The 22,655-nt window shown below is 35.8% G+C and overlaps 1 protein-coding gene across 1 annotated transcript; it reads left to right on the top strand.

The window, feature by feature from the left end:
* Window positions 1–757: 757 nt before the first annotated feature.
* On the top strand, window positions 758–22,389 carry LOC128318516 (latent-transforming growth factor beta-binding protein 1-like). Its single transcript, XM_053234752.1, has 4 exons — window positions 758–1,161; window positions 11,020–11,090; window positions 12,161–12,407; window positions 21,949–22,389. The coding sequence occupies exons 1-4, from the start codon at window positions 938–940 to the stop codon at window positions 22,268–22,270; spliced, it is 864 nt and encodes a 287-aa protein (XP_053090727.1). The 5' UTR covers window positions 758–937; the 3' UTR covers window positions 22,271–22,389.
* Window positions 22,390–22,655: the final 266 nt, after the last annotated feature.

Genomic DNA, 22,655 nt, shown 5'->3' with positions numbered 1-22,655 from the left:
CGACTGAGGTCTTAATGATGAGACTCATGTCTAAAGTTATGTACTGTATTTAAGTTACAGTTGTAAGCAGTGATCCCACATTTGTGTTTGTAAGAGCAGAGTAAAGTAGAGCAGTTCCATCTGCTGTCATATACAGATGGAGGAATCCCTTCATTCATTCGTGTTCAGTAAACGCTTTTTCCTGGTCTGGGTTGTAGTGGATGTGGATCCTGGGAAAACTGGGTGCAAGCCAGGAATACACCCTGGGAGTTGGGAGAAAACCTGAGAACCTGGAGGAAACCCACACACACAGGGGGAGAACATGCAGATCTCCACACATACAGTAACCCGAGCTCAGGAACTAACCATGGATCCTGGAGCTATGAGGCAGCAAAGCCACCCACTGCACCACCATGCTTCTTAGATGGAGAAATCAGAGGACAGAGTTAAATGTTACGCTCCTGTTTAAACAATCTTCAGTGCTTCTGAAGTCTTCAGTGATGTCAACCTGATCGATCGTCTAATGCTTATCTAAGACACTTCAGTCAAGCTGATAAAGTAATAAAGTATCCCTTTAAAATGCAGAAAGGTGCTCAATCAAGGGGAAGTGAACGAGGGTGTGTGAAAAGCAGGAGTGGGACAAAACCCAAGCTTAAAGCACTGGAGGGAGGAGGTGTGGCCTTACATGACAAGCTTAAATATGATTGGTTGTTACTTTATGCCTACACCATGCTATTGACTGTGGGTTTTTTTTCTTTTATCCTTTTATCCCATTCACACTCCTGCTGGAGTCTTAGGAACTTCAGCACATTGCCAGGAACCTCAGTATTCATCATCTGATATCATCCTCTTTAAACACAGCAAAGATTTTATTTATAGAAATTATAAATAACATCATTTTAATCTAATTCTTTTAGTTTCACATCTGTGTAAAAAGCATCCAGTCTTTGGATGCACCATGTTACCCTGGACGAATTTGTTTATTTGTGCATTTGGATGTGTGTTTTTAATATTCATCTGTATTTCGGAGACAAAAAAGCCACCCGTTGGACTGATATCGCCTGGAAACTCACAAACTGAGAGCAACCCCGGCTTTAATTCCACTGGTCTTAAACACAAGAGAGGACAGAAACACATCCAGTACAGCACGAACAGAACAAGAATACAGATTGATTTAAGTGGGTGAGTGCGTAATTTAATTAAATTCAATTATAGCAGATCACTTTTACCCAGAAATGTGCATTTGTAGTAAAATACATTCAATATACTGTATTATCTGATCTAATATTAACTGACTATCTGACTAATGCTTGATTGAAAGAACAACTTGACAAAAAAAATCAAATGTTCTCCTTACCACACATGTGTGAGGGTTTTGTTTTGTTTTGTTTTATTACATTTAAGCATTTTGCAATCTGGACGTCATCACACCCTCAGAAGATATCATTTGTACTTAACACGTTCCTGAAATAGCAGAATAAATCCATCAGTTTTGACATACAGGTCCACCTTGAAATTTGTGAAATGGTGTGGAATGTTATCAAACTATGTGCAAGTGATTTGGCTTCAAGGTGCTACTACTGTCTGTAGCTCTGCAACATCCCTTGGTGTATTTTTTACAGATAACAGTCTCCTTTATTGCCTGAAACCACATAAGCAAGTCTCCCCCCACCAACCCCAATGGTTTGGGTTACCATTGAGACTTTACTTATTTTACTTTATTCACATTTGTAGATTTACATTTATGGCATTTGGCATATACCCTTATCCAGAACGACTTACATTTATCTCATTTATACAACTGAGCAGTTGAGGGCTAAGGGCCTTGCTCAAGGACCCAGGAGTTGCAGCTTGGCAGTGCTGGGATTTGAGCTCATAACCTTCCATTGAGTAGTCCACTGAGCTACCACTGCCCCTAGATGTGTTGTACTTTGTATTTAAAGGTTAGTATAGGTAAGTGGTGGGTGTAGGACATAACAAACAGGACAACAGATGGGACAAACCAATAGACAAGACAGAAGACATGACATGGACATGATACTTATCAGGACAGTGGGTTGGGGGGGGAGTATGGGGGGATGTGCAAAGCGTAGTTGTTGGAATGTCAGTTGAATAACATGTATAACACCAGCTTTGGTTTCTGTGAGCATTGCATGTATATGTGTGTGTAATTTACAGTACTTGTGTGTGTTTGGTGTTTGTGAGTATTATGCTTGAGCTGTTTGGTATGGCTTTGGTGGTTTGTCTCTAGAGATTGTACTGTTAGCTACTGTGAAGTGATTCCCTGGTGTATGCAGGTGATGAGTGGCGTCCAAATAGAGTTAAATTTGGTAGTCTTATTTTTGATTGAGGCAGACTTTTTCATTTTTATGTAGGTAAGCACTTCTTTCTGATGTACTGAACAACAAGCACCTTGAGGCACGTGTGTGATGATTTAGGTATGCAGTTTGAATGATGCTAAACTGGAGGCTATAAACTTCCATGACTTGTTAGCTAACTTCTTTAGCTCCAGTGGAAAGCTAAATAAACAAACTTCAGATATCAAACATGTCCTTTCTGATAAACTATGTTCGGGGTAAAGGGGGAACTGTGGATACATTTAATTGCTGGGTAAAATGTACACAGTACCGGCACGTCTACAGTTTACTCTTTGGTGTACTATGGCTTTTTCTTGTGTACCGGCACTTCTCAGTACTCTTTTCTGCCCTCTCCATATCAGGTTCTCGGCAATTCATAATTACCCTACATACCAGGGGGCACTATGTGACGCTCACCTGTTCCTGTTCAGCCATTTGGCAGATACCCTTATCCAGAGGGACTTACATTTATATAACTGAGCAGTTGAGGGTTAAAGGCCTTGCTCAGGGGCCCAGCATTGGCAGCTTGGCAATGTTGGGATTTGAACTCATGACCTTCTGATCAGTAGCCCAACATCTTAACCACTGAGTACCACTGTTCTCGCGACAAGTCTCAAGATAAATAACGCTAGTCTAACGTTATGTAACATAACGTTAATGCTAATAAGGTTGGCCTGGCTCCAAAAGGGCGCAAAGAGAACACGTGAGACACAAATACACATAATAATAATATTATGATAATATGATAATAATAAGATATTGCATTATTATATTATTACACTATTACAGTAAACTATAAATATTACATTATTAAATCATTACGTATTATATAATATTCTATAAAATTAATAGTTTGGCAAATGATTGTCCCTTTGAGTAAATAAATTTATATTGTGAACATCAGGGATATCTCCTTTTTTCACCGTAGAAATTCAGAATGTAATACTTATTGATTACCGTTACTGGCCAATACACACACCAACATGTGAATAAGGGGATTACTGACACTTTTTTTTTCACTTTAAGCACTGTGTGTGTATGTGTGTGTGTGTGTGTGTTCTTCCCAACTGGACTAAAGAGTCCAGCACCCGTTTAAATATTGCTCTAAACTTACATTGTGAGTGTTCATCCTCTTTTTTGGATTCAAGCACAACATCACCACCATAAGAAAAACAGACAGAATGGTATGAAGAAAGCTGGGGCGCATTTCTTTCTAGCCTAGCCTGTAGATTCTTGCATCAGTGACATTCATGTCAGATGATAACATGAGTGAAACGCATCCCAGTTTTCGTGTGCATCCTGCTTCACTGAAAGATCCATTACACGTCATCAAAAGTGATTGAGAAAGAGTGGGTGAAATGCAGATGCAGGTGTACTGAATATGAACAAGGTGGATTATATACTCTATCGATCTTTTTTCCTCCAAAATGGCTTTCGTAGGAGAAACTAAAAATAGGTAGACTAAGCACAGATTGTTCATTGTTCAACTTACAAAGTACACAAAAGGACAGATGACAGACACCATAAGGTTAGTGTTTTTCTGTCAAGCAAATAAGCTACAAGTTTTCTGTTTACTGTGTTTGGTATATGGAGGAAACATGGCATGAACCCAGTAGGGCATTATAGACTTAAGACACTTAAAAAAAATACAAATTACAATGCAACTGACTTCCTATCTTCCTTTAAGTGTGTGTAATAATTTGCCCTACATCATTCTGATTATGCGACTGATGCAATGCTCAATCCTAATCATTTCATTGTTGAAATACTGACAGATATTAGATTGTAGCCCTAAAATCTAATGCCACAACCTGCCGTCACTGCTCTTAGCCCATATGTCGTCAATTAGCCAAGACGTTTCTGACATATCTGTCTTTCTGAAACAAAAAAGACATCAGAAATGTTCAATATCTAGAATATTAACTATTTCTAGGACCCTATTTAAATGTAAGCAAATTTTGACCATCGTCAATGCTTTGTAAAAAAAGGTCAGAATTTTCTCATGCCTAATCTTTTCTATTGAAGCATGTGTTCAGAAGACACTCTGATGGATTTGATCTAAAATGGATCATAAGGTTTTGCACAAACTTGTGGAGTCCATGCCAGCTCGAGTGCATACTGTCATCAAAGCAAAAAGGAGATGTACCAAATACTAAGATACTCTGAATTTCATGTAAATATTTCAGTGATTCTACTTTTTACTCAAGTTGTTGTCAATAATATAGTTTGTAATGAAAATTGCGGTATTAAATTTGAAAGGAATGCATCTTCACGAATGATCTCAGGCTATTGGACTCCAATGTATATGAAGCTTTTCAGTCATAAAAGTAACTGAAATGTCTAGCAGTAGTGGTAAATCAAAGTGACTGACCTTGTGTGATAAGAAAAACTTGCAAAGAAATGCTGTAGAGCAAAGATGCCTTCAGAAACAATGAAATTAAATGTTTCTACATTTAAAAAATTACTATAAAGAGCAGTAAACAGTAATAAATGAAACAAAGTCAATATTCGGTGTGATGACCCTTTGCTTTAAAAAAAAATAGTAATCTCAGGTACAGTGTGTGCAGTTTTATAAGGAAATGCGCTGTAAGTGTTACTGAGCATCTTGCAGAAGCAGCCACAGTTCTTCTGGAGACTTTGACTGTCACACTTGCTTCTTATTTTTGCAGCGAAACCCAGCAGCCTTCATTATGTTTTTTGTCTGAAAAGTGTCTCTTATGTAATATGCTGCTTTCTTTACTGACATACAAACATTTTTCTGTAACATTTAATTTTGTGCTGGAAAACTAATGTTTGGAAATCTAAAATGTTTTTGTACTGAATCAATAATGTAGAAGTCATAAAATAAAAATCTATAACAAAGTTTGTACTAAAAAATTCAGGGTGCCTAAGACTATTGCGCATCATTTCATCCCTTCAGAAATTCTTTGATGCCTTTAAAGAGGATCAAACATGCTATAGTTTGAATCAAACACTTTATAGTTTTCTCCTTCCATAAAGGTGAAAGGTTAAAACTCCCCCTCAGAAAGCCATGAACAAGAGCTAGCTTTTACCTTCATTTATGACTAAACCACATTCAGGACTTTTCTGAATTAATTTCTGGATTACTCTATTCACTGGAGCTGTGATGCTAATGCAGCTAACACACACTCCTGTTTAGCATTGTACAAACTACATGTCTAAATGATCACACTTTTTGTGTCTCAAAATGACTTAAATATGTGGTTTCTGAGTCTGTATAACACACTGTTCTTTGTAAAAAACAGACCGTAGGACATCACAAAGCTAAAAAAAAAACAGTAATAGCAGCCATCTTGCTACCAGAATCACTTTCTTCTAGTGATGAGTCCTTCTTGAACGATTCGTTCATTTTGAACGAATCTTTAATGTGACTCTGGAAGAACGAGTCGTCTCAGGGAGTGATCCGTTCAGTCGCGCATGCGCAACATCCTATAGGTTCTGTACTGGAATTAGTTCACCTTAGTTCCACCTCTTCGGGTTTGAGTCGTTCATTCATCACGTGACAGCCCCATAAGCTTAACCAATGCAGTCTGAGCCGGAAAGAGAATTGATTAGTTCATCTCTCGAGTCTTTAGTTAATTATTTAATTTACAACCTTAATTAAGGTTGTAAACCAACATTAATTCATTGTTTACTGTTTCTTATAGCATTACAGTTTTGTCTTGTTTGTAGTGTGATCAACATTTGCGTAAGTAGTAGATGTGTTGGGGAAGTAACACGTAACATTTTAATTATATTTTGCTAAAATGAACGAAATGAACGAAATGACTCGAAAAAAGATTCGTTCATTTTGCTGAACAAGGCTCAAAGGTCCGAGTCGGTAAAATGATCCGAACTTCCCATCACTACTTTCTTCCTCTGCTCAAGCATCAGATCAGCCAGGAGGTGTAGCCTTAAGTCTAAATTTTTCTTACTTAGCTCAGTTTTTGATTTTTTGTTTTTTTGAGGCATGTGTGTGATCATGTGTGTCATGTTGTTTGGTGTTTAGGAAAAGCATCTAAAACCAGAGACCAAGCTAAATCCAGCGTTCCTCACAAACACTTCCTGATTTGGGTCTAACCCATTCAAGTCAAGTCAAATTTTATTTATTAAGCACGTTTAAAGACAACTGTAGTTGATCCAAAGATAATATCATCTAATATCACATTATCGCCTCATTTAACATCACATTAAATAACATCATAAGACAAAGTTTTAAGAGAAGATTTAAAAATAGCTAAAGATGGAGCGCACCTCACGTGAAAGAGGACACTGTTCCAGAGTTTGGGACCAACCACAAAAAAGGCTCGATCACCCTTTATCTTGGTACGACAAACAGGGGACAGATAAAAGAAGCTGATTACAAGAACTTAGTGTTCTGGTAGGAGAGTAAGGGTGAAAAAGGTCTGTAAAGTGCTTTGGAGCAAGACCAAAAAGAGCTTTATATACATAAATAAGAATTTTAAAATCACTTCTGAACTTAACAGGAAGCCAGTGAAGAGATGCCAAAACAGGGAAATATGATCCCTCTTTTTAGTCTCTGTTAAAATTCTAGCTGCTGCATTTTGCACAAGCTGCAGGAGAGATAAGGCAGATTGAGGATCCGAGTGGAAAGTCACAGATATCAGGGAAAAAAAAGCCAAATGTCTTGTCACATGTCTCAGCATGTTTGCTTTCCAAGCCTTTAAGATGACTATAAACTCAGTGCCGTGCAAACATTAGCATGCTAACATTTGCACAGCAGTTAGGTGACAACTCGAATCCTCACAGAAGGTATCTATGTAGTTAGGGTTTATACGAGATTAGGTCATATGCCAGCCAATTTAAGGCTCTGTTCCAAATGTTTGAACACACAAAATATGTTCTTTTAATAATGAAAATAATAATAATAATAATAATAAGAAGAAGAAAACCTCTTTACAGTATATTGGCTATTCTATTTTTGACCATTCATGTGGTTTTATTTTTGATCCCTGAAATATTACCCAATTAAAACCCTTAATGTAGTGCGACTGGGTTTACAAATATGATTGTGTAGCGAAATGAAGCTTATAATTAATCACATTAACTGTAAAAATATAGGGGTCATTTTTTGTGTTAAATGTCCCCCTCTCTCGCTTTCTCTCTTATTCCTTGCTTTTTCTGGGAAATGTCTTATTATTTCCTTCTTCCTCTCCATCTTCCTCTTAGCTGTCTCTCTCGAAGACATCTGCCAAATTAGCTATGCATACAATCCTGAGGTCATAGATAACACAACATGGCAGACCCACAATAAAACCACAACACTGTAACCAATTCGCAAATCCAAGCTGCTAAAGGGTCTAGTTCATGTGTAGCTGGTGGAAGGCTTTACTGTTTCTGCCTTTTTGAACTCTCCAGCTTGTGTTAGCATGCTAATTGCTTTACTCCCAGAAACCAACTAGACAAACAGAGGGAGGCCAAGTTGAGGACTCTTAATCAAATCCTGTTTACTCACTAGGAAAAAAGTTGGTGTTAAAAGTGTAGCTCTCGTCTGAATGGACGGAGGCCCCTCATTCTTATTCATCACTTCTTATTCATCCTTTTGTTGAGTTCAGCGTTGGGTGAGGGGTCAGTGTGGAGTGGTAATCTCACACTCAGACACGTCTTGCAAGAGTTTATGCTCATAGTCTTAAAGTCATTTGAAATGATGCTTTTTACATGCACCTTGATAGGTTTACTTTGAAATGAATTCCATTTACTGTATATGATATATAGTGCAATGTATTATACTTTTATTGGGAGTAGGAATGAATCCCAAATGGTATGGTGGCATAGTGTGGATATCATTGTTTAGCACACACACACACACACACACATATATATCTACTACATATCTATATATCTATCTACTATATACTATACTATATATATAGATAGATATACATAGATATGTTTGTGTGTATATAAATATATATATGTTTGTGTGTGTGTGTGTGTGTGTGTAGTGCTATAGCTGAACCTTATTGGAGTTTGTTATGTTTTATTATATTTTATACCAAAGCCCTGCTGATTCTGCTCAGTTCTAACTGGTCAGAATGTGTTAATTTTCCATAACGGCATGGCTCAGATAGTAGATCCGGTTGCAAGGTTTATATTGATGCACTGGTTCTAATACATTATCATTTCTATAGTAATTACATAGGACCTGGTACTGTATAATGGGAACTCATATAAACAAATCAAACAAACAAACAAACAAACAAAAACACCCATATGTAATTATTCATATGGCACATTTTTCTGTAAGAAGACATTTATTTAGCACTTTTGGAAGGAGTCTCCAGTGTAAGCGCTTTGTAACATTCAGCGGTTTTCTGATACAGGAAGACTTCAGAAGACAAGCTGCATTTTTTTGTCTTATTAACTTTAAAAGGGACAAAAAAAGATGCTGGTGAGAGAATGACTGCTTATTGCTGCTATAATGTAAGTGATAACTGGAAACTATAAATGATTCATGTAAAAAATAATGACACATTGTAATCATTGACAACTTGATGTATAAGAGGAATAAAACACTTCATGACATTTTTATAGGAATATAATCATCTTAGGAGTGGAAACAGTAACTGTGCTTTGCATCAGGATGCATCACCTCCATCACTGATCATTTTTATTTTGATTATTTTGATTATTTTAACAGTCCAGTGGTTTATTTCTTTGTTAATTAGTATTATTATTCATTATTATTGCCACAGACAAAACAACATGATACAAAAACATACCTATACCTATACCTATACATGAACTTACCAAGCATTATACTCTGTGTCTAGTTTTTCTTGTTTTTTGAACTCTGGTTTTGGGATTTTTGGATTTGCCCTCATAGTGTTGTTTGCTGATCGCTTGACTTCTTGCCTGTTTCTGTTTCTGTTCTTGCATATCAGTTTCTTTTTTTGCATATTTTGGATCTATCTGCCAGGGATTTCAATAAAACCTCTAAACTGCATTTGCATCCGTCTCCGACTCTGACACATGACAGAAACCTAAATCTTCTGGAAACTGTGAATTATGAAAGCTTTCAGATCCTAATGGGACCTAAATTCGTGCTTAAAGGCAGGCATTCTTGGAGGGTAAACCCGTTAAGTCACAGATTCCCAACCCTGGTCCTGGAGAACCCTCATTTTAGTGTTTTCCCTGCTCTAACACACTTGATTCAACGAATCAGCTAATTAACAGCACTTCCTGAGTTGAAATAGGTGTGTTGGAGCAGAGAAAACACTAAAATGTGAAAGACCAGGGCTGGGAAGCAGTGCATTAAGTGATAGAGTGATAAAGATTTTGCCTTTTCTGATTAGATTATATCTAGATTGTTCACTAACTCTTCTCAATTCACTAAACATTTAATAATAAGAACTTCTTGAATAAATTAATCCTTGGTTAGATTTTCAAATCTTAATGTCTTTAATATGAAGTCATTCAAATAAATATGAAGAATAGGGTGTTCAAAAGTTTTCACTGTAGTGTATAGTGCACTACATGGGGTGCATCTCTTATTGTATAATTCTATCATTTAATACAACGAGACTCAAAAGTCTGAGACCATTAGTGAAAAATGTTTTTATTTTACCTTCTTTTTTTAATTAAAAAAAAACAACTTGAGTGAAAAATAGGATCTTAGAACTATTTGAAAGAAGTTCTGAATTTCTTAGCATTTGATACATCCGCCAAATGCTTTAATGATCGCATACACTCAAGCTGGCATGGACTAAAACCTGATGATCTATTTTATATCAAATCTATCTAAAATACCATGTGAACACATGTTCCAGTAGAAGGGATAACACTCAAGGAAAATCTGACCTTTTGTATAAAGAAGTTAACATGGCCAATATCATAAATTTTCTTAACGTTAAACATTGAGCCAGTGATTAATCTGGAAAATGTGCAATATTGCCCACTGTGTCACTTTCTATGCCATCACTGTATGACATACTATGTTTACAATGTTTACAGTTTATTATTATTATTATTATTATTATTATTATTACTAGTTTAGAGTACATTTATACTTTTGCACTGTCTTTGTAGGTGTGCAAATGTAGCACAAGAATTTCACTGTATATACAATAGATGCTCACAGCACTCTTTATGCACATAATAAAACTTAAATACACACAACAAAACTTGAATATTGAATATTCAAGACACAGAATTTTTAAAAATGTAAAACAAAGAATTGTTCAATATTGTGATATTGAATATTCAAGATATTGAACATTTCTTTGTTTTACCTTTTTAAAAATTCTAAAAATGTTCTGTTTTTCTGTTAATTTTTCTGTTTTCTGTAGTCACCACTGTATGTTTACATTACACAGATTTTATGATTTCTACATGCAGATTTCATGCTGCTAAACTGGTAGCTACATTACTCTTATAGCTCCAGTACAAAACCTCAGACACCAAACATGTCTTAGCAGATTTACTACATTTTGGTTAAGGGATAACATTCTGTACATTTCACTGAACTGTTGCTTTAATTTTATACCAAGCTTACAAAACCCATTCAAAATCTCATTCTGATTCTGACACTGATGCTGAACAAATAAATAATACAATAACAAGAATATTTCCAGTAAAACAATTCATCAAACTTCAGTCAATTTCAAAATCAGAAACTGATCCAAATCCAATGAAAATCTCATAATCTCATGTTTTTCCACAGACCAAACGTGTGCGGAACGAGATGCTGTCCTGGCTGGATCGTTCATCCCAAGACTAAAAAATGCACAAAATGTGAGTGATTAAGATTAAAATCTGATGAAACTCTATTCGTATATAGTAAATTTATTATTGTTTTTTTAATAATAAAAGGTATTTTTCTTCTCATGTGCCCAAAACCCTGTTTACACCTGGTTCTTTTATATGTTTTGAGTATAAGGATTTTCCCTTATAATAATGAAATATTATAATATAATAATGAATGTGTAAATGCACCTAAAACAACTCTAATACATATTTACTTATACATATCTAATCTTTCAATTACACATTTAAACAAGTGTACATATTCTCCAAGCCAAATTTAAGAACTAAAACACTTTCCAATACATGTGTAAATTCATGTGGTTAAAATCTTACCAAACACGATACACATACACAAACAACCACATATGAATGAGAAAGTGTGTATTACCAATATACTGTATTATTTGCAAGTAGGCACATGGAAAAGTCAAGACTTTCAATGTTTTATGATAATCTTCCAGGCAAAAAAAGATAACTTCAATATGATTATGTAAAGCTCATTGTAATGCAAAATGCCTTGCATAAATTACATAATTCACCCACTGTAAACTGTTTCTACATATTATAGTGTCACAATGTGGAACTGATGAAATGGACTTAATTGGGATTGTACACATAAAATAACCCATAATGTTAAAGTGGGGGAAAGATGAATGTAGTACGCATAATTATTTACAAATAAAATAATGTAAAAGATGTGATTGCATAAATATTCAGCCAAATAATTGTAAAACCCTTAAATTAGTTATAGTGTAACTAGTCGCCATCAGAAGTCATATAACTAGCTGAATGCTGAATTAGCCTAGGGTTAGCTGTAGCTGTGTGTGTGCGTGCAATTAAAGTTTATTTCAGTAAGGGGGTGAATACTTATGCAAAGCACTATAGGCAATGGAAAGAGTGTCAACAGCAATAGTAACTAGGATGATAATATCAATCTAACGAGCTCTTTCTCTCTCTCTCTCTCTGTCTCCCTCTCTCTCTCCCCTCTCTCTCTCTCTCTCTCTGTCTCCCTCTCTCTCTCACTCACTCTCTCTCTCTCTCTCTCTCTATCTTTGCAGCAAAGTGTTCTCCTCGTTGTTATAACAGACCCATGTGCAGAAAGCGAAGTGTGTGTCAGTGTGGTTTACATTCTCAGCACTGTAAACAGAACCAAACCATCTCCTCATCTGAAATCACACCCACACCTGTAACCGTGCCAGAAGCCATGCCGACATACAGAACCACACCCTCACCTGTGACACCCACACCGGCCAGGACAGACTCAAACTCCATGGAGAAATATTCTGTACGCTGGAAGCCTCTAAGGTAAGTGACTATACCCCTTATTTATTTGGACGATATAAATTCTACTATAAATGATCTGATTGAAGCTAATCACGAGAAGTCCTTCCTCTCCTCCTTATGGCTTGTACGTAAGTGTACACAGGTTGAATGGAAATATTGAGACGTAGCTAACAATATCACCTTCCAGACATTTTTAAAATCTGTATTCTAGAAACCTGTGTGTCAGAGTTAATGTCTTATGCAGATGATACTGGATGTATGTAGTGTAGGGAATACATTATATTTGCTTTTACAGCAGACAAGCTTATCCAGATAAGCTTGACTTACAGAAGTGCTTTACAGTCTCCAAAAACCTATCTTCATGATAGTACAAACAGGCTTGGGTCTATGTATACCATTAAGCTAAAATCCCCATTAAGTGTAAAAGCTGAGTTTTTTTTCCCTCTCCAGAGAACGTTTAGTGTGCTTGGTAAAGAGATGGGTCTTCAGTATTTATTTGAAGACAGCCAGTGAATCAGCTGTTCTGACAGCCAGGAGAAGTTCATTCCACTATCTCAGTGGCAATACAGAGAGGAGAAGAGAAGAGAAGAGGCTTGATTCATGTCTTCCTTGTACCATGAGAAACATATTTTTAAATACAATAGCTATAAAAAGTATACACAGCCCTGTTAAAATGGCAGGTGTTTATGATGAAATAATGAAAACAAGATGAATCATGTCAGAACTTTTTTCTCCTTCAATATGAAATTACAATGTATAAAAAATAATAAAGTTACAATAACCTGGTTGCGTAAGTTTGCACACCCTTTTATAATTGGGGATGTGTCTGTGTTCAGAATGAACCAATCACATTCAACCTCATGTTCAAAAGTAATTATCATACAGCTGTCATCAATGAAGTGATTCTGATTAACCTCAAAAAAAGATCAGCTGTTTCTGTAGGATTTTCTTGACATCTTCTTGGTTTTATCTGACTGCTGAAGCCATGGACTGCAAAGAGCTTACAAAGCATGTACAAAGACTTACAGCAACTTTAAAGGAGCTGCAGGAATATTTAACAAGAACTAATTATACTGTATGTTGTCAGTGAAAATGAATGAATGAATGAATGAATGAATATTATGATAGTGGTTCATTTCAGAAAATAGCAAGTACCACCTGAGGATATAGGTAAGTCAGTAAGGTCCATAAATATTTGGACATTGACAGAGTTGTTTTTATTTTAACTGTCTAACACAGTATATAGGAGTTGTAAAATCGTACTTCAGGAAGAGAAAAGGCAACAAGCAATGGCCCATATACCAGTTCAGAGAGAATTCATTCTTATAAATCATACAGAATATCTCAATATAATCTGACTATTCATCATGAGACCAGTTTAATTATGCATGTGTTACTAAGTACATGTCTATAGGAGGCACTCTTATTCTTTTATTCTGTGCTCTCTCTGTCTCTCTCTCTCTCTCTCTCTTTCATTTTTGGTTACTGAGGTTAGGTGTAGCATAGCATTAATTGGCTGTATTAATAATGGAATAATGTCAGTGGAAGATCCTCACAAGGATAGTATGATGCGTGTGTGTGTGTGTGTGAAGTCTGTCAGGGATTAGCTGCAAAAACAGAAGCAAGTGCTACAGTCAGAGTCTCCAAAAGAACTGTGGCGGTTTCTCCAAGATGTATGCCTGAGATCACTGATGCATTTTTAAAAGCAAACGAGTTGTCACAATAAGCACTCACTTTATTTAATTATTACAGTTTACCACTCTTTATAGTATTTTTTAAAATGTTTCATTGCATTATTTTTGAAGGCATCTTTGCTTTACAGCGTTGTTTTTATACGTGTCTAAGACTTTTGCACAGTACTGTAATTGTGGATATATAAGAAGGTGATTTACGACCTCAGAAGCACGTAGCTTCACAGTTGATGGGGAAAGGATTGTGTATGATTTAGTATACGCTGTATGATTTATGCTGTTATTGCGTAATTGATTATGACTTATGTGTAACCTGTGTATCTTATGATGCTGGTAAGCTTTTTGGAATGCTGTAGTAACTATCTTTTAAATACAGGAATGATAAAACATACCAAATATCCTGCAATAGATTCAATATTTAATATTGTGTATATAGTGCACTTCCTCTTCGATGCTTATTCCTTATTCATTTCTTCATAATTCATAATAATTTGTAGGCAGGATGATATGGTGGTGCAGCGGGCAGCGTTGCCGCCTCACAGCTCCAGGATTCCTGGTTTGATCCTGAGATCAGGTTACTGTCTGCGTGAGGCTGCTGTGTGTGTTCTCCCTGTGTCCATGTTGGTTTCTTTAGGTTTTTTGGTTTCCTTCCACCTCCTAAAACATGCCACTAGGTGGATGGGCTATGTAAAACATGTACAGTAAATGTGTGTGTATTCCTGTCTCCAGATCCACTGCGACTCTGGCCAGAATAAGGCAGTCACTGAAGATATAATTATTTTTCTTTTTGTAAGCAGACAGTGTGATGTGAACTATTTTTTTTTTTTGCTGTCTTACAAAATCACCTTACAAGTGTCTTACAAGTGTCACAATAAACCTCAGTCATAAAGTAAGCCTCCTAAAAGTAAAGGAATTGCTAGATATTTCATTCAAAATAGGACAAGTAATCATATCATCAATTGCACCTACGAGTCAAAAAGAGAATAATTCAGGACCAGGTACACTTCTTTTAATGATTACATAGGAATTAACAGAACTCAGTGAGAAAAGCAGAGTGTGTGTGTGTGTGTGTGTCTGTCTGTCTGTCTGTCTGTCTGTGTGAGTACTTGCTTGCCTTTAACAACCTTTCAGCTTCGCGCACATCTTCTCACACAAATCTTGTAATGAAAAATAGAATTTTCCATTACATCTCTCCATCTTTCACCAAGATTAGATTATCACACTAAAGCTCAAATCTATTTATTGCCGTTGGCTCATTCTCTGAAGTTCTAGCTGCCTTTGAAGTCTGGCCTGCTGTGTTCAGATGACAATAAATGCACAAGATAAAATAAAAAAAAAATCAGACATATAATCATGTGTCGTATTTGGAGATGAAACTTTCATTTGAGCTCAAATGTCTAATCCAACCGAGTAACTGAAATCCCAGCTTTGATATTTAAAACCAATGTTTTGCTCTATTCTTCCTTTCTATTGGTTTTTTTATTCCACAACCCAAAAGTCTGAGTGCGTTACCATGAACTGTTCTTATGGCACAGTTATTAATTGAGAAACCATCATTCTTCACTAATATAAATCCAAAACAGTGTGTTTTATGGTCTAAAAGTAGTCTTTATCAAGTTTAAGCTGTTAAAACACACCATCAATTAACCTTGTGTGTTAGGAAGGTAGTGTTAGTGTCTGAATGAAATATACACCCCATCATTATGAGGGAACATGAGTCAGATTTTTTTAATCTCTGTCTATGAGAATATAGAGCTACGATGGAAAAGAGTTCATAACTTAACATTAATCCAAACATTCTTAAAGGTAAAGTGACACATTGTCTTTTCTTAAAACACTGTTTTCTTATTGACAAAGAACTCGTGTTGGATGTGTTTCCATTCATATATTTCACAATGTTGGAAGAATTTCCAAAAGTGGTGAATGTTTTTTTCGTTGCCAAAATATTTGCCAGAAAATGAGTTTTCTACTAAATATTTTGAGATAAAAAAAAAAATGAAATCATTAAAGAGTTCTAGCCAAATACACTCATGATGGGGTCAATTCTGAAAATATCCTGGTTATGTCCTAAGCTATATCTTTCACAGTGAGTACTCTGAACAATATCACCCAGCCCCACCAACACCCCCCACCCAACACCTCGCTTAAGACTCGACCGCAATGACCCTTACATATAATCAGCCTTATATAAGCAAGTCAAGTATTGACCTGACCCTTTCCTTTGATGCCTGATTCTGAAAAGTCAAATCAAGTTATTCAAATAGTTATTTATTGTAATTTCTCTACATAACTTTTATACATTGGAACGAAATTTCATTTCTCCATCTCTGATGGTCTTATTGATTTCCATCCATTCCCCCTGCTGTTGAATAAAACACATTATTAATATGAGTCACTCGATATAACATTTTTTATTGGTGAACACACAGTTGTATTCAAAAGTTTGGGCACCCCAGCCCAAATTACATATTGATTTTTGAAGTGAAAAAAATAAATAAATAAAATAAACACAACCACTGCACCAAACTCATTAAAAAAATTAACAAATGTGAATGCCCAGTCTTTTTATATTTGGTTAACTTAAAAGTAGGAAAAAAATAAAATAGTGATTGTGGCATGTGCAAAAGTCTGGACACCCTTCTTAGATGTAACGTCTCAGAACTTAACTTTTTAGGCCTTAATCAACTCATTAGGACTCATTAAGCAGCTCAAGAATTATCATTAGGAATAACAATTCCAGGGTGTAATAAATTCTCTGCATCTTCAAAGCTTGCACTAACACTCAAAAACCATTGACTCTAAGCAGCTGACTGAGAATCTGAAAATGAAGTGAATGTATTCCTACAAAGCAGATAAGATTTCAGATAAAACTGCCAATATGCTGGCCAGAAAAGGAAAGCAAAACTGACACATAACAGTAAAGACCTACAGCAAGGTTTAGCTGAAACAGAAGTGGTAATGCATAGTTGTACTGTGCTGCAAACATGACCTGCATGGAAGAGTCATCAGAAGCGAACATTACTCGTGACCTCAATGAAAATGTGAATGTCTGATGTATACAAAACAATAAATAAACCAGAGGCATTTTGGATTTTGGAAAGTGCTGTTGACTGATGAAGTAAACATGGAGCTCATTGGCCATAATCACCAAAGTATGATTGGAGAAAAAAAAAAAGTAGCATTTGGTGAAAAGAACACCTTTCCAACTGTTAAGAATGGGGTGGATCTATTATAGTTTGGGATCGTGTGGCAGTCAGTGCCACAAGAAACATTGCACAGATAGATGAAAGTGTGTATTCCAGGAAATATCAGCAAATTCTGGAAGCAAATGTGACATCGTCAGTCGAGAAACTGAAGGTGAAAAGAGATCTACAACAGGATAATGACCCAAAACATACCTCAAAATCCTCTATGAACTACTTTATGAAACACAAGCCTTATCTACACCACAACTGTTACAGATTAGTCAAGAAAAAAAAACATCTTGTGTTATGAATTTCTATTGTTTCAGTTTAGGTTTTCTTAAGCGCATGTTCACATAAAACCAGGTTAATAGAAAACAACACTCTCTACTGTGTGTCATAAACGGATGTATTTGAATGTGTATTTGAATGTGTTAATATAAGGAAGGAAAGTCCTGGCATAATGGAAATAATTTTTGACAATGAACCACTGAAAGGGCCAAATGAGAGTGTGTTAGCCTTTAATGAACAACAAAAAAAACTCCACTTCATACTTTCTCACAACTGAAGAATTTTTTTTATTAATAATAATAAGAAAAAAGATATACCACCATTCTGAATGTCATACTAACGATGTAGTATAGTTTTAGAGGGAAAAGGAAAGAAGGATAATATCTGATGTATTTTCTATAAACCAGCCCCCATTACTATAATACTATGAGGCATTAATCCATTCTGAAATATAAATTTAGATATGTCTTGTACAAAATGTCAATATACTACATAAAAGACAATTAACATTATTATTGTGTATCATTGGTAAGTAATTGTAAGTTTGACATAATTTACTCTGACTAATACATTTCAGAGATGAATAATTGGCACCATACCTTCATGTAAATATTCACTTGGCAAAATCATTAAATATGCATTATTTTCCAACAAACATGAACACACACCAATATCTTTATTAAGCACCAGCATTCACCATCATTCACCTTCAACCACCAGTAAAGACCGACATTCTCTAACTAACACCAATATTCTTCAAAACCCATAAATCCATACATATTTTAAGAAACAAAAAAATTCACAATTCTCATAAATTACCATCAAATTCTCCAAGCAAAACTCTAACACACAAGCCCATCATTCTCAATCAAACAGCAACATTCTCCAACAAGCACCAACAGGCTCCACAAAATTCCAACAATCTCTAACAAATACCAGCATTCTTCATAAACATCAAGAAACATCAATACCAATGGTCAGGATCAAACAACAACATCTTCCAACAAAACCATCAAACATCAACATTCTCCATGAAACACCAATGATAGCCAACAAACACCTTCAAACACAGACGCCAACAAACATCAACAAACACCAACATGCCCAATTACCAGCATTCAACAAATCAACAAACACCAACATTCTCCACCAAACAGCATCAAACAGCAACATGCTCCATCAAACATGAACATTCTACAGAAAACACCATCAAACAGCAACATGCTCCATCAAACACCAACATTCTCCAGCAAAAACTATCATACACCAACATTCTCCGACAAACACCATCAAAACAGCAATATGTTCCATCAAGAACCAACATTCTCCAACAAACACAATCAAACAGCAAAATGATCCATCAGACACCAACATTCTCCACCAAACACCATCAAACAGCAACATGCTCCATCAAACATGAACATTCTCCAGAAAACACCATCAAACAGCAACATGCTCCATCAAACATCAATATTCTCCAACAAACACCATCAAACAGCAGTATGTTCCATCAAGCACCAACATTCTCCAACAAACACCACCAGACAGCAAAAAGATTCTCTAAACATGAATAATCTCCAGCAAACACCATCAAACAGCAATATGCACCATCAAACACCAACATTCTCCAGCAAAAACTATCATACACCAACATTCTCCGACAAACACCATCAAAACAGCAATATGTTCCATCAAGAACCAACATTCTCCAACAAACACAATCAAACAGCAAAATGATCCATCAGACACCAACATTCTCCACCAAACACCATCAAACAGCAACATGCTCCATCAAACATGAACATTCTCCAGAAAACACCATCAAACAGCAACATGCTCCATCAAACATCAATATTCTCCAACAAACACCATCAAACAGCAGTATGTTCCATCAAGCACCAACATTCTCCAACAAACACCACCAGACAGCAAAAAGATTCTCTAAACATGAATAATCTCCAGCAAACACCATCAAACAGCAATATGCACCATCAAACACCAACATATTCCAAATACCACCAAACAGCAACATGCTCCATCAAACACAAACATTCTCCAGGAAACACCATCAAGCACCAACATTTTCCAACAAACACCATTAAACAGCAACATGCAACATCATTCTTCAACAAACACCATCAAACAGCAAGATGTTCCTTCAAACACCAACATTCTCCAGCAAGCAAATCAAACAACTACATGTTCCATCAAACACCAACATCAACATCTACAGCAACATTTACTGTCAAACACCAACAAACACGAATATTCTCCAAGAAACACCAGAATGCATCAACCGTCACCATGAAACTCTAACATTCTTTAATAAGCACCACTAAACACCATCGTTTACCATCAAATTCTCTGTTGCCACATGCACTCAAATTCTCTTGACCCAAACGATCAAATGCTCTACTATCAAACACCAACATTCTCCCACTAACACCATCAAACATCACCGTACTCTAATACACACAAATAAAACTATTTCAATATCATTTACCATCAAACACAAATATTCTCAGCAGTGCAGACAGTAGTGTTTATAATAATTATAACGATAGGAATTAAAGTGTTTAATCAAGGTACACTGCAAATAATTGTATCTTAGTGAGTAAAAATATTGTGGAATACAGTATATAGGAAAGTTCAACTAATATTTCTCTTTATCGGATTGTTTTTAAACTGTTTTTGCTTATTTCAAGTGTTTATTTCTAGAAAGAAGATATCGTAAATCATCTGGCATTAGAATATGTTTATTTTTAGCTTAGAATTAGTACTATGTCTATAAATAAGCTTAAAGGTCTTATATTTGTTATGTAATAATCTCATAATCAGAAATATTAGATAACTCCTTCTTTATTCAAGATATTTTCACTTGCTAATATATAGGGTTAATTTGTTTGTAGTGTAGCAACAAATATAGACTAGGTAATTGTTCATATGGTCATGAGAAAGAAATGTCAGCTTGAGGAAAAGGACTATCACAGGATTATTTTACCATATCAGAGAGGGTAGAGTTGGATTTATGTTCATTTTGGTGAGGCTCAGTGAAAATCCAGATGTGCTGCAGGGGTGTATGTTGGGTCTAAGCCAAATGTCTTATGTCATGCTCATTTTAACAAGGGGCCTCCCTCAAAACATGTCCTGTGTCTCCGTGATCCACCTTTCTGTGTGTACACTATGGTAAAGTGTGTAATGTGATTTTTCTTGTTCTGTTATTCATTTGCACTGAGTCACAAATGACATCAGCATCGTTTTTAAAACAAAAATAAATCTGGGACTTTGTATGAAAAGGTTTTTTTATGTGTACTTGGACTGTATAGCTTCAGACCTGATGTCATGTCCCTTCTTAGGAGTTTACCGTGCCATACCTCATATTTACTCTCTGAGTAATGCAGCAGGTTAACAATGTTTGGCTTTATTCTCCAAAAAAAAAAAAAAAAAGACCTAATAGCGTTAAGTGTTTCTTTGTCCATGTATATATATATATATAGCTGGGATGGAAACCAGTTCACAACTATCTAAAGTAATAGTTTAAACATCTTCTGGATGAATTTAATACATTTCTTAGAATACATTTTAGATCTGCATTAAACCTTGTGTGAGTGTTCATATGTTTCCTTCCAAATAAAGTGTTTTATGGTTCCAAGGCACTCTTTTCTGTTGAATAATCCAAAGTGGAGCAATAATATATCATCAAAAATATGGCAACACAGTCATGGACAAACTGAAACACACACACACACTCCAGAATGATGCAATGCAATGTCACCAATTATCTTATTATAACCATGCTAGACATGTAACTGAATATGAATACATGCTTCAGATGGAAGAGATAATGTGTTCTGAACAGATACAAATACAGATATGAATACGAGGGTACATGCAAAAAAGTGGAGCGAGCAGTCAGATATGAAGCTTGTGGGCATGAGCAAGTGGTCAGGTATGAAGCTTGCAGTACATCGAAAGAACACATTCATTAATGTGAACATGAATGATGCATTTACAGTAATGCACATACGAGATTATCATTCATCCTTAGTAACTGCCTGAGTAACTAATTTAATTTGGTGGTTTAAATCAGGCTACTGGTTTGTTTATATTTTGGAAAATAGAACCAACTAGGAAAAAAAAAGAAAAATAATAATCGAGTGAGTAGGATTAAAAGTTTGGGTCAGCTTAGGCCACACCCACTTTGAGTTTAAATCCAAATACAGATGGAGATACTGAATACAGATAGTGTCATTGTGTTATATCCCTATTCCATACACGTTTTACACATTTCCATTCAGCCTGTGATCTTCTGTACACATTCCTAAAGTACATGTTGCCAGACCCTCATTCTGAAAGTGTGTGTGTGTGTGTGTGTTTGTGTGTGTGACTCTGTTCCAGTCTGAAAGAGGCCCAGGCGATGCTGATGAGAAAAGCTCTAGTCAGAGCAGTAGGAGGGAATAAAATTGTTAACATCCTGCTAAAACACATTGAGGCTGAGAGGAACAGATTACAATCCTGCAACTGCACTGACGAAAAGACCAGCACTAAGACCTTGTACACCCAACAGGGCCAGTATACACTTATATACACTCCAGGTCAGTGTGTATTCCTCAACACACACCATCAACACCACAAATCATCAACAAACACCAAACATCACACACCATCACAAAGCTCCATCAAACATAGTCACTTAAACATACTAACAACATTAATCTGAGAACACAAACAGATGTTTCCAAAAAAACATTCTCAAAGCACTAGCACATAGTCATCTGTAGTATACACTGTATTCACCAACACTGGCACATACCAACATTCTCCACGAACAACATACTGTATACCAACGTTGTCTATTTATCCATTAAAAAAAATTCACAGTTTTCCAATTAACATTACTTATCAAGGCATGTTTGTTCCGTTAGTTGGAACTTTCTTCAACTAATATTCACCATCAAATACCCAAATTTTATAAATAACATGCAAACAGGCAAACCAAAGTTCTTCACCAAACTCTGATATTCCCATTCAAGCACCACTGTTTTTATTTATTTATTTATTTATTTATTTATTTATTTATTTATCTACGTTTGTGTGTGTACATT

This window comes from Pangasianodon hypophthalmus, chromosome 6 (genome assembly GCF_027358585.1).
Source record: "Pangasianodon hypophthalmus isolate fPanHyp1 chromosome 6, fPanHyp1.pri, whole genome shotgun sequence".
NCBI classification, from domain to species: domain Eukaryota; kingdom Metazoa; phylum Chordata; class Actinopteri; order Siluriformes; family Pangasiidae; genus Pangasianodon; species Pangasianodon hypophthalmus.
Note: the sequence above shows the minus strand (reverse complement) of the source record. Positions and strands in the feature narration are given on the sequence as shown.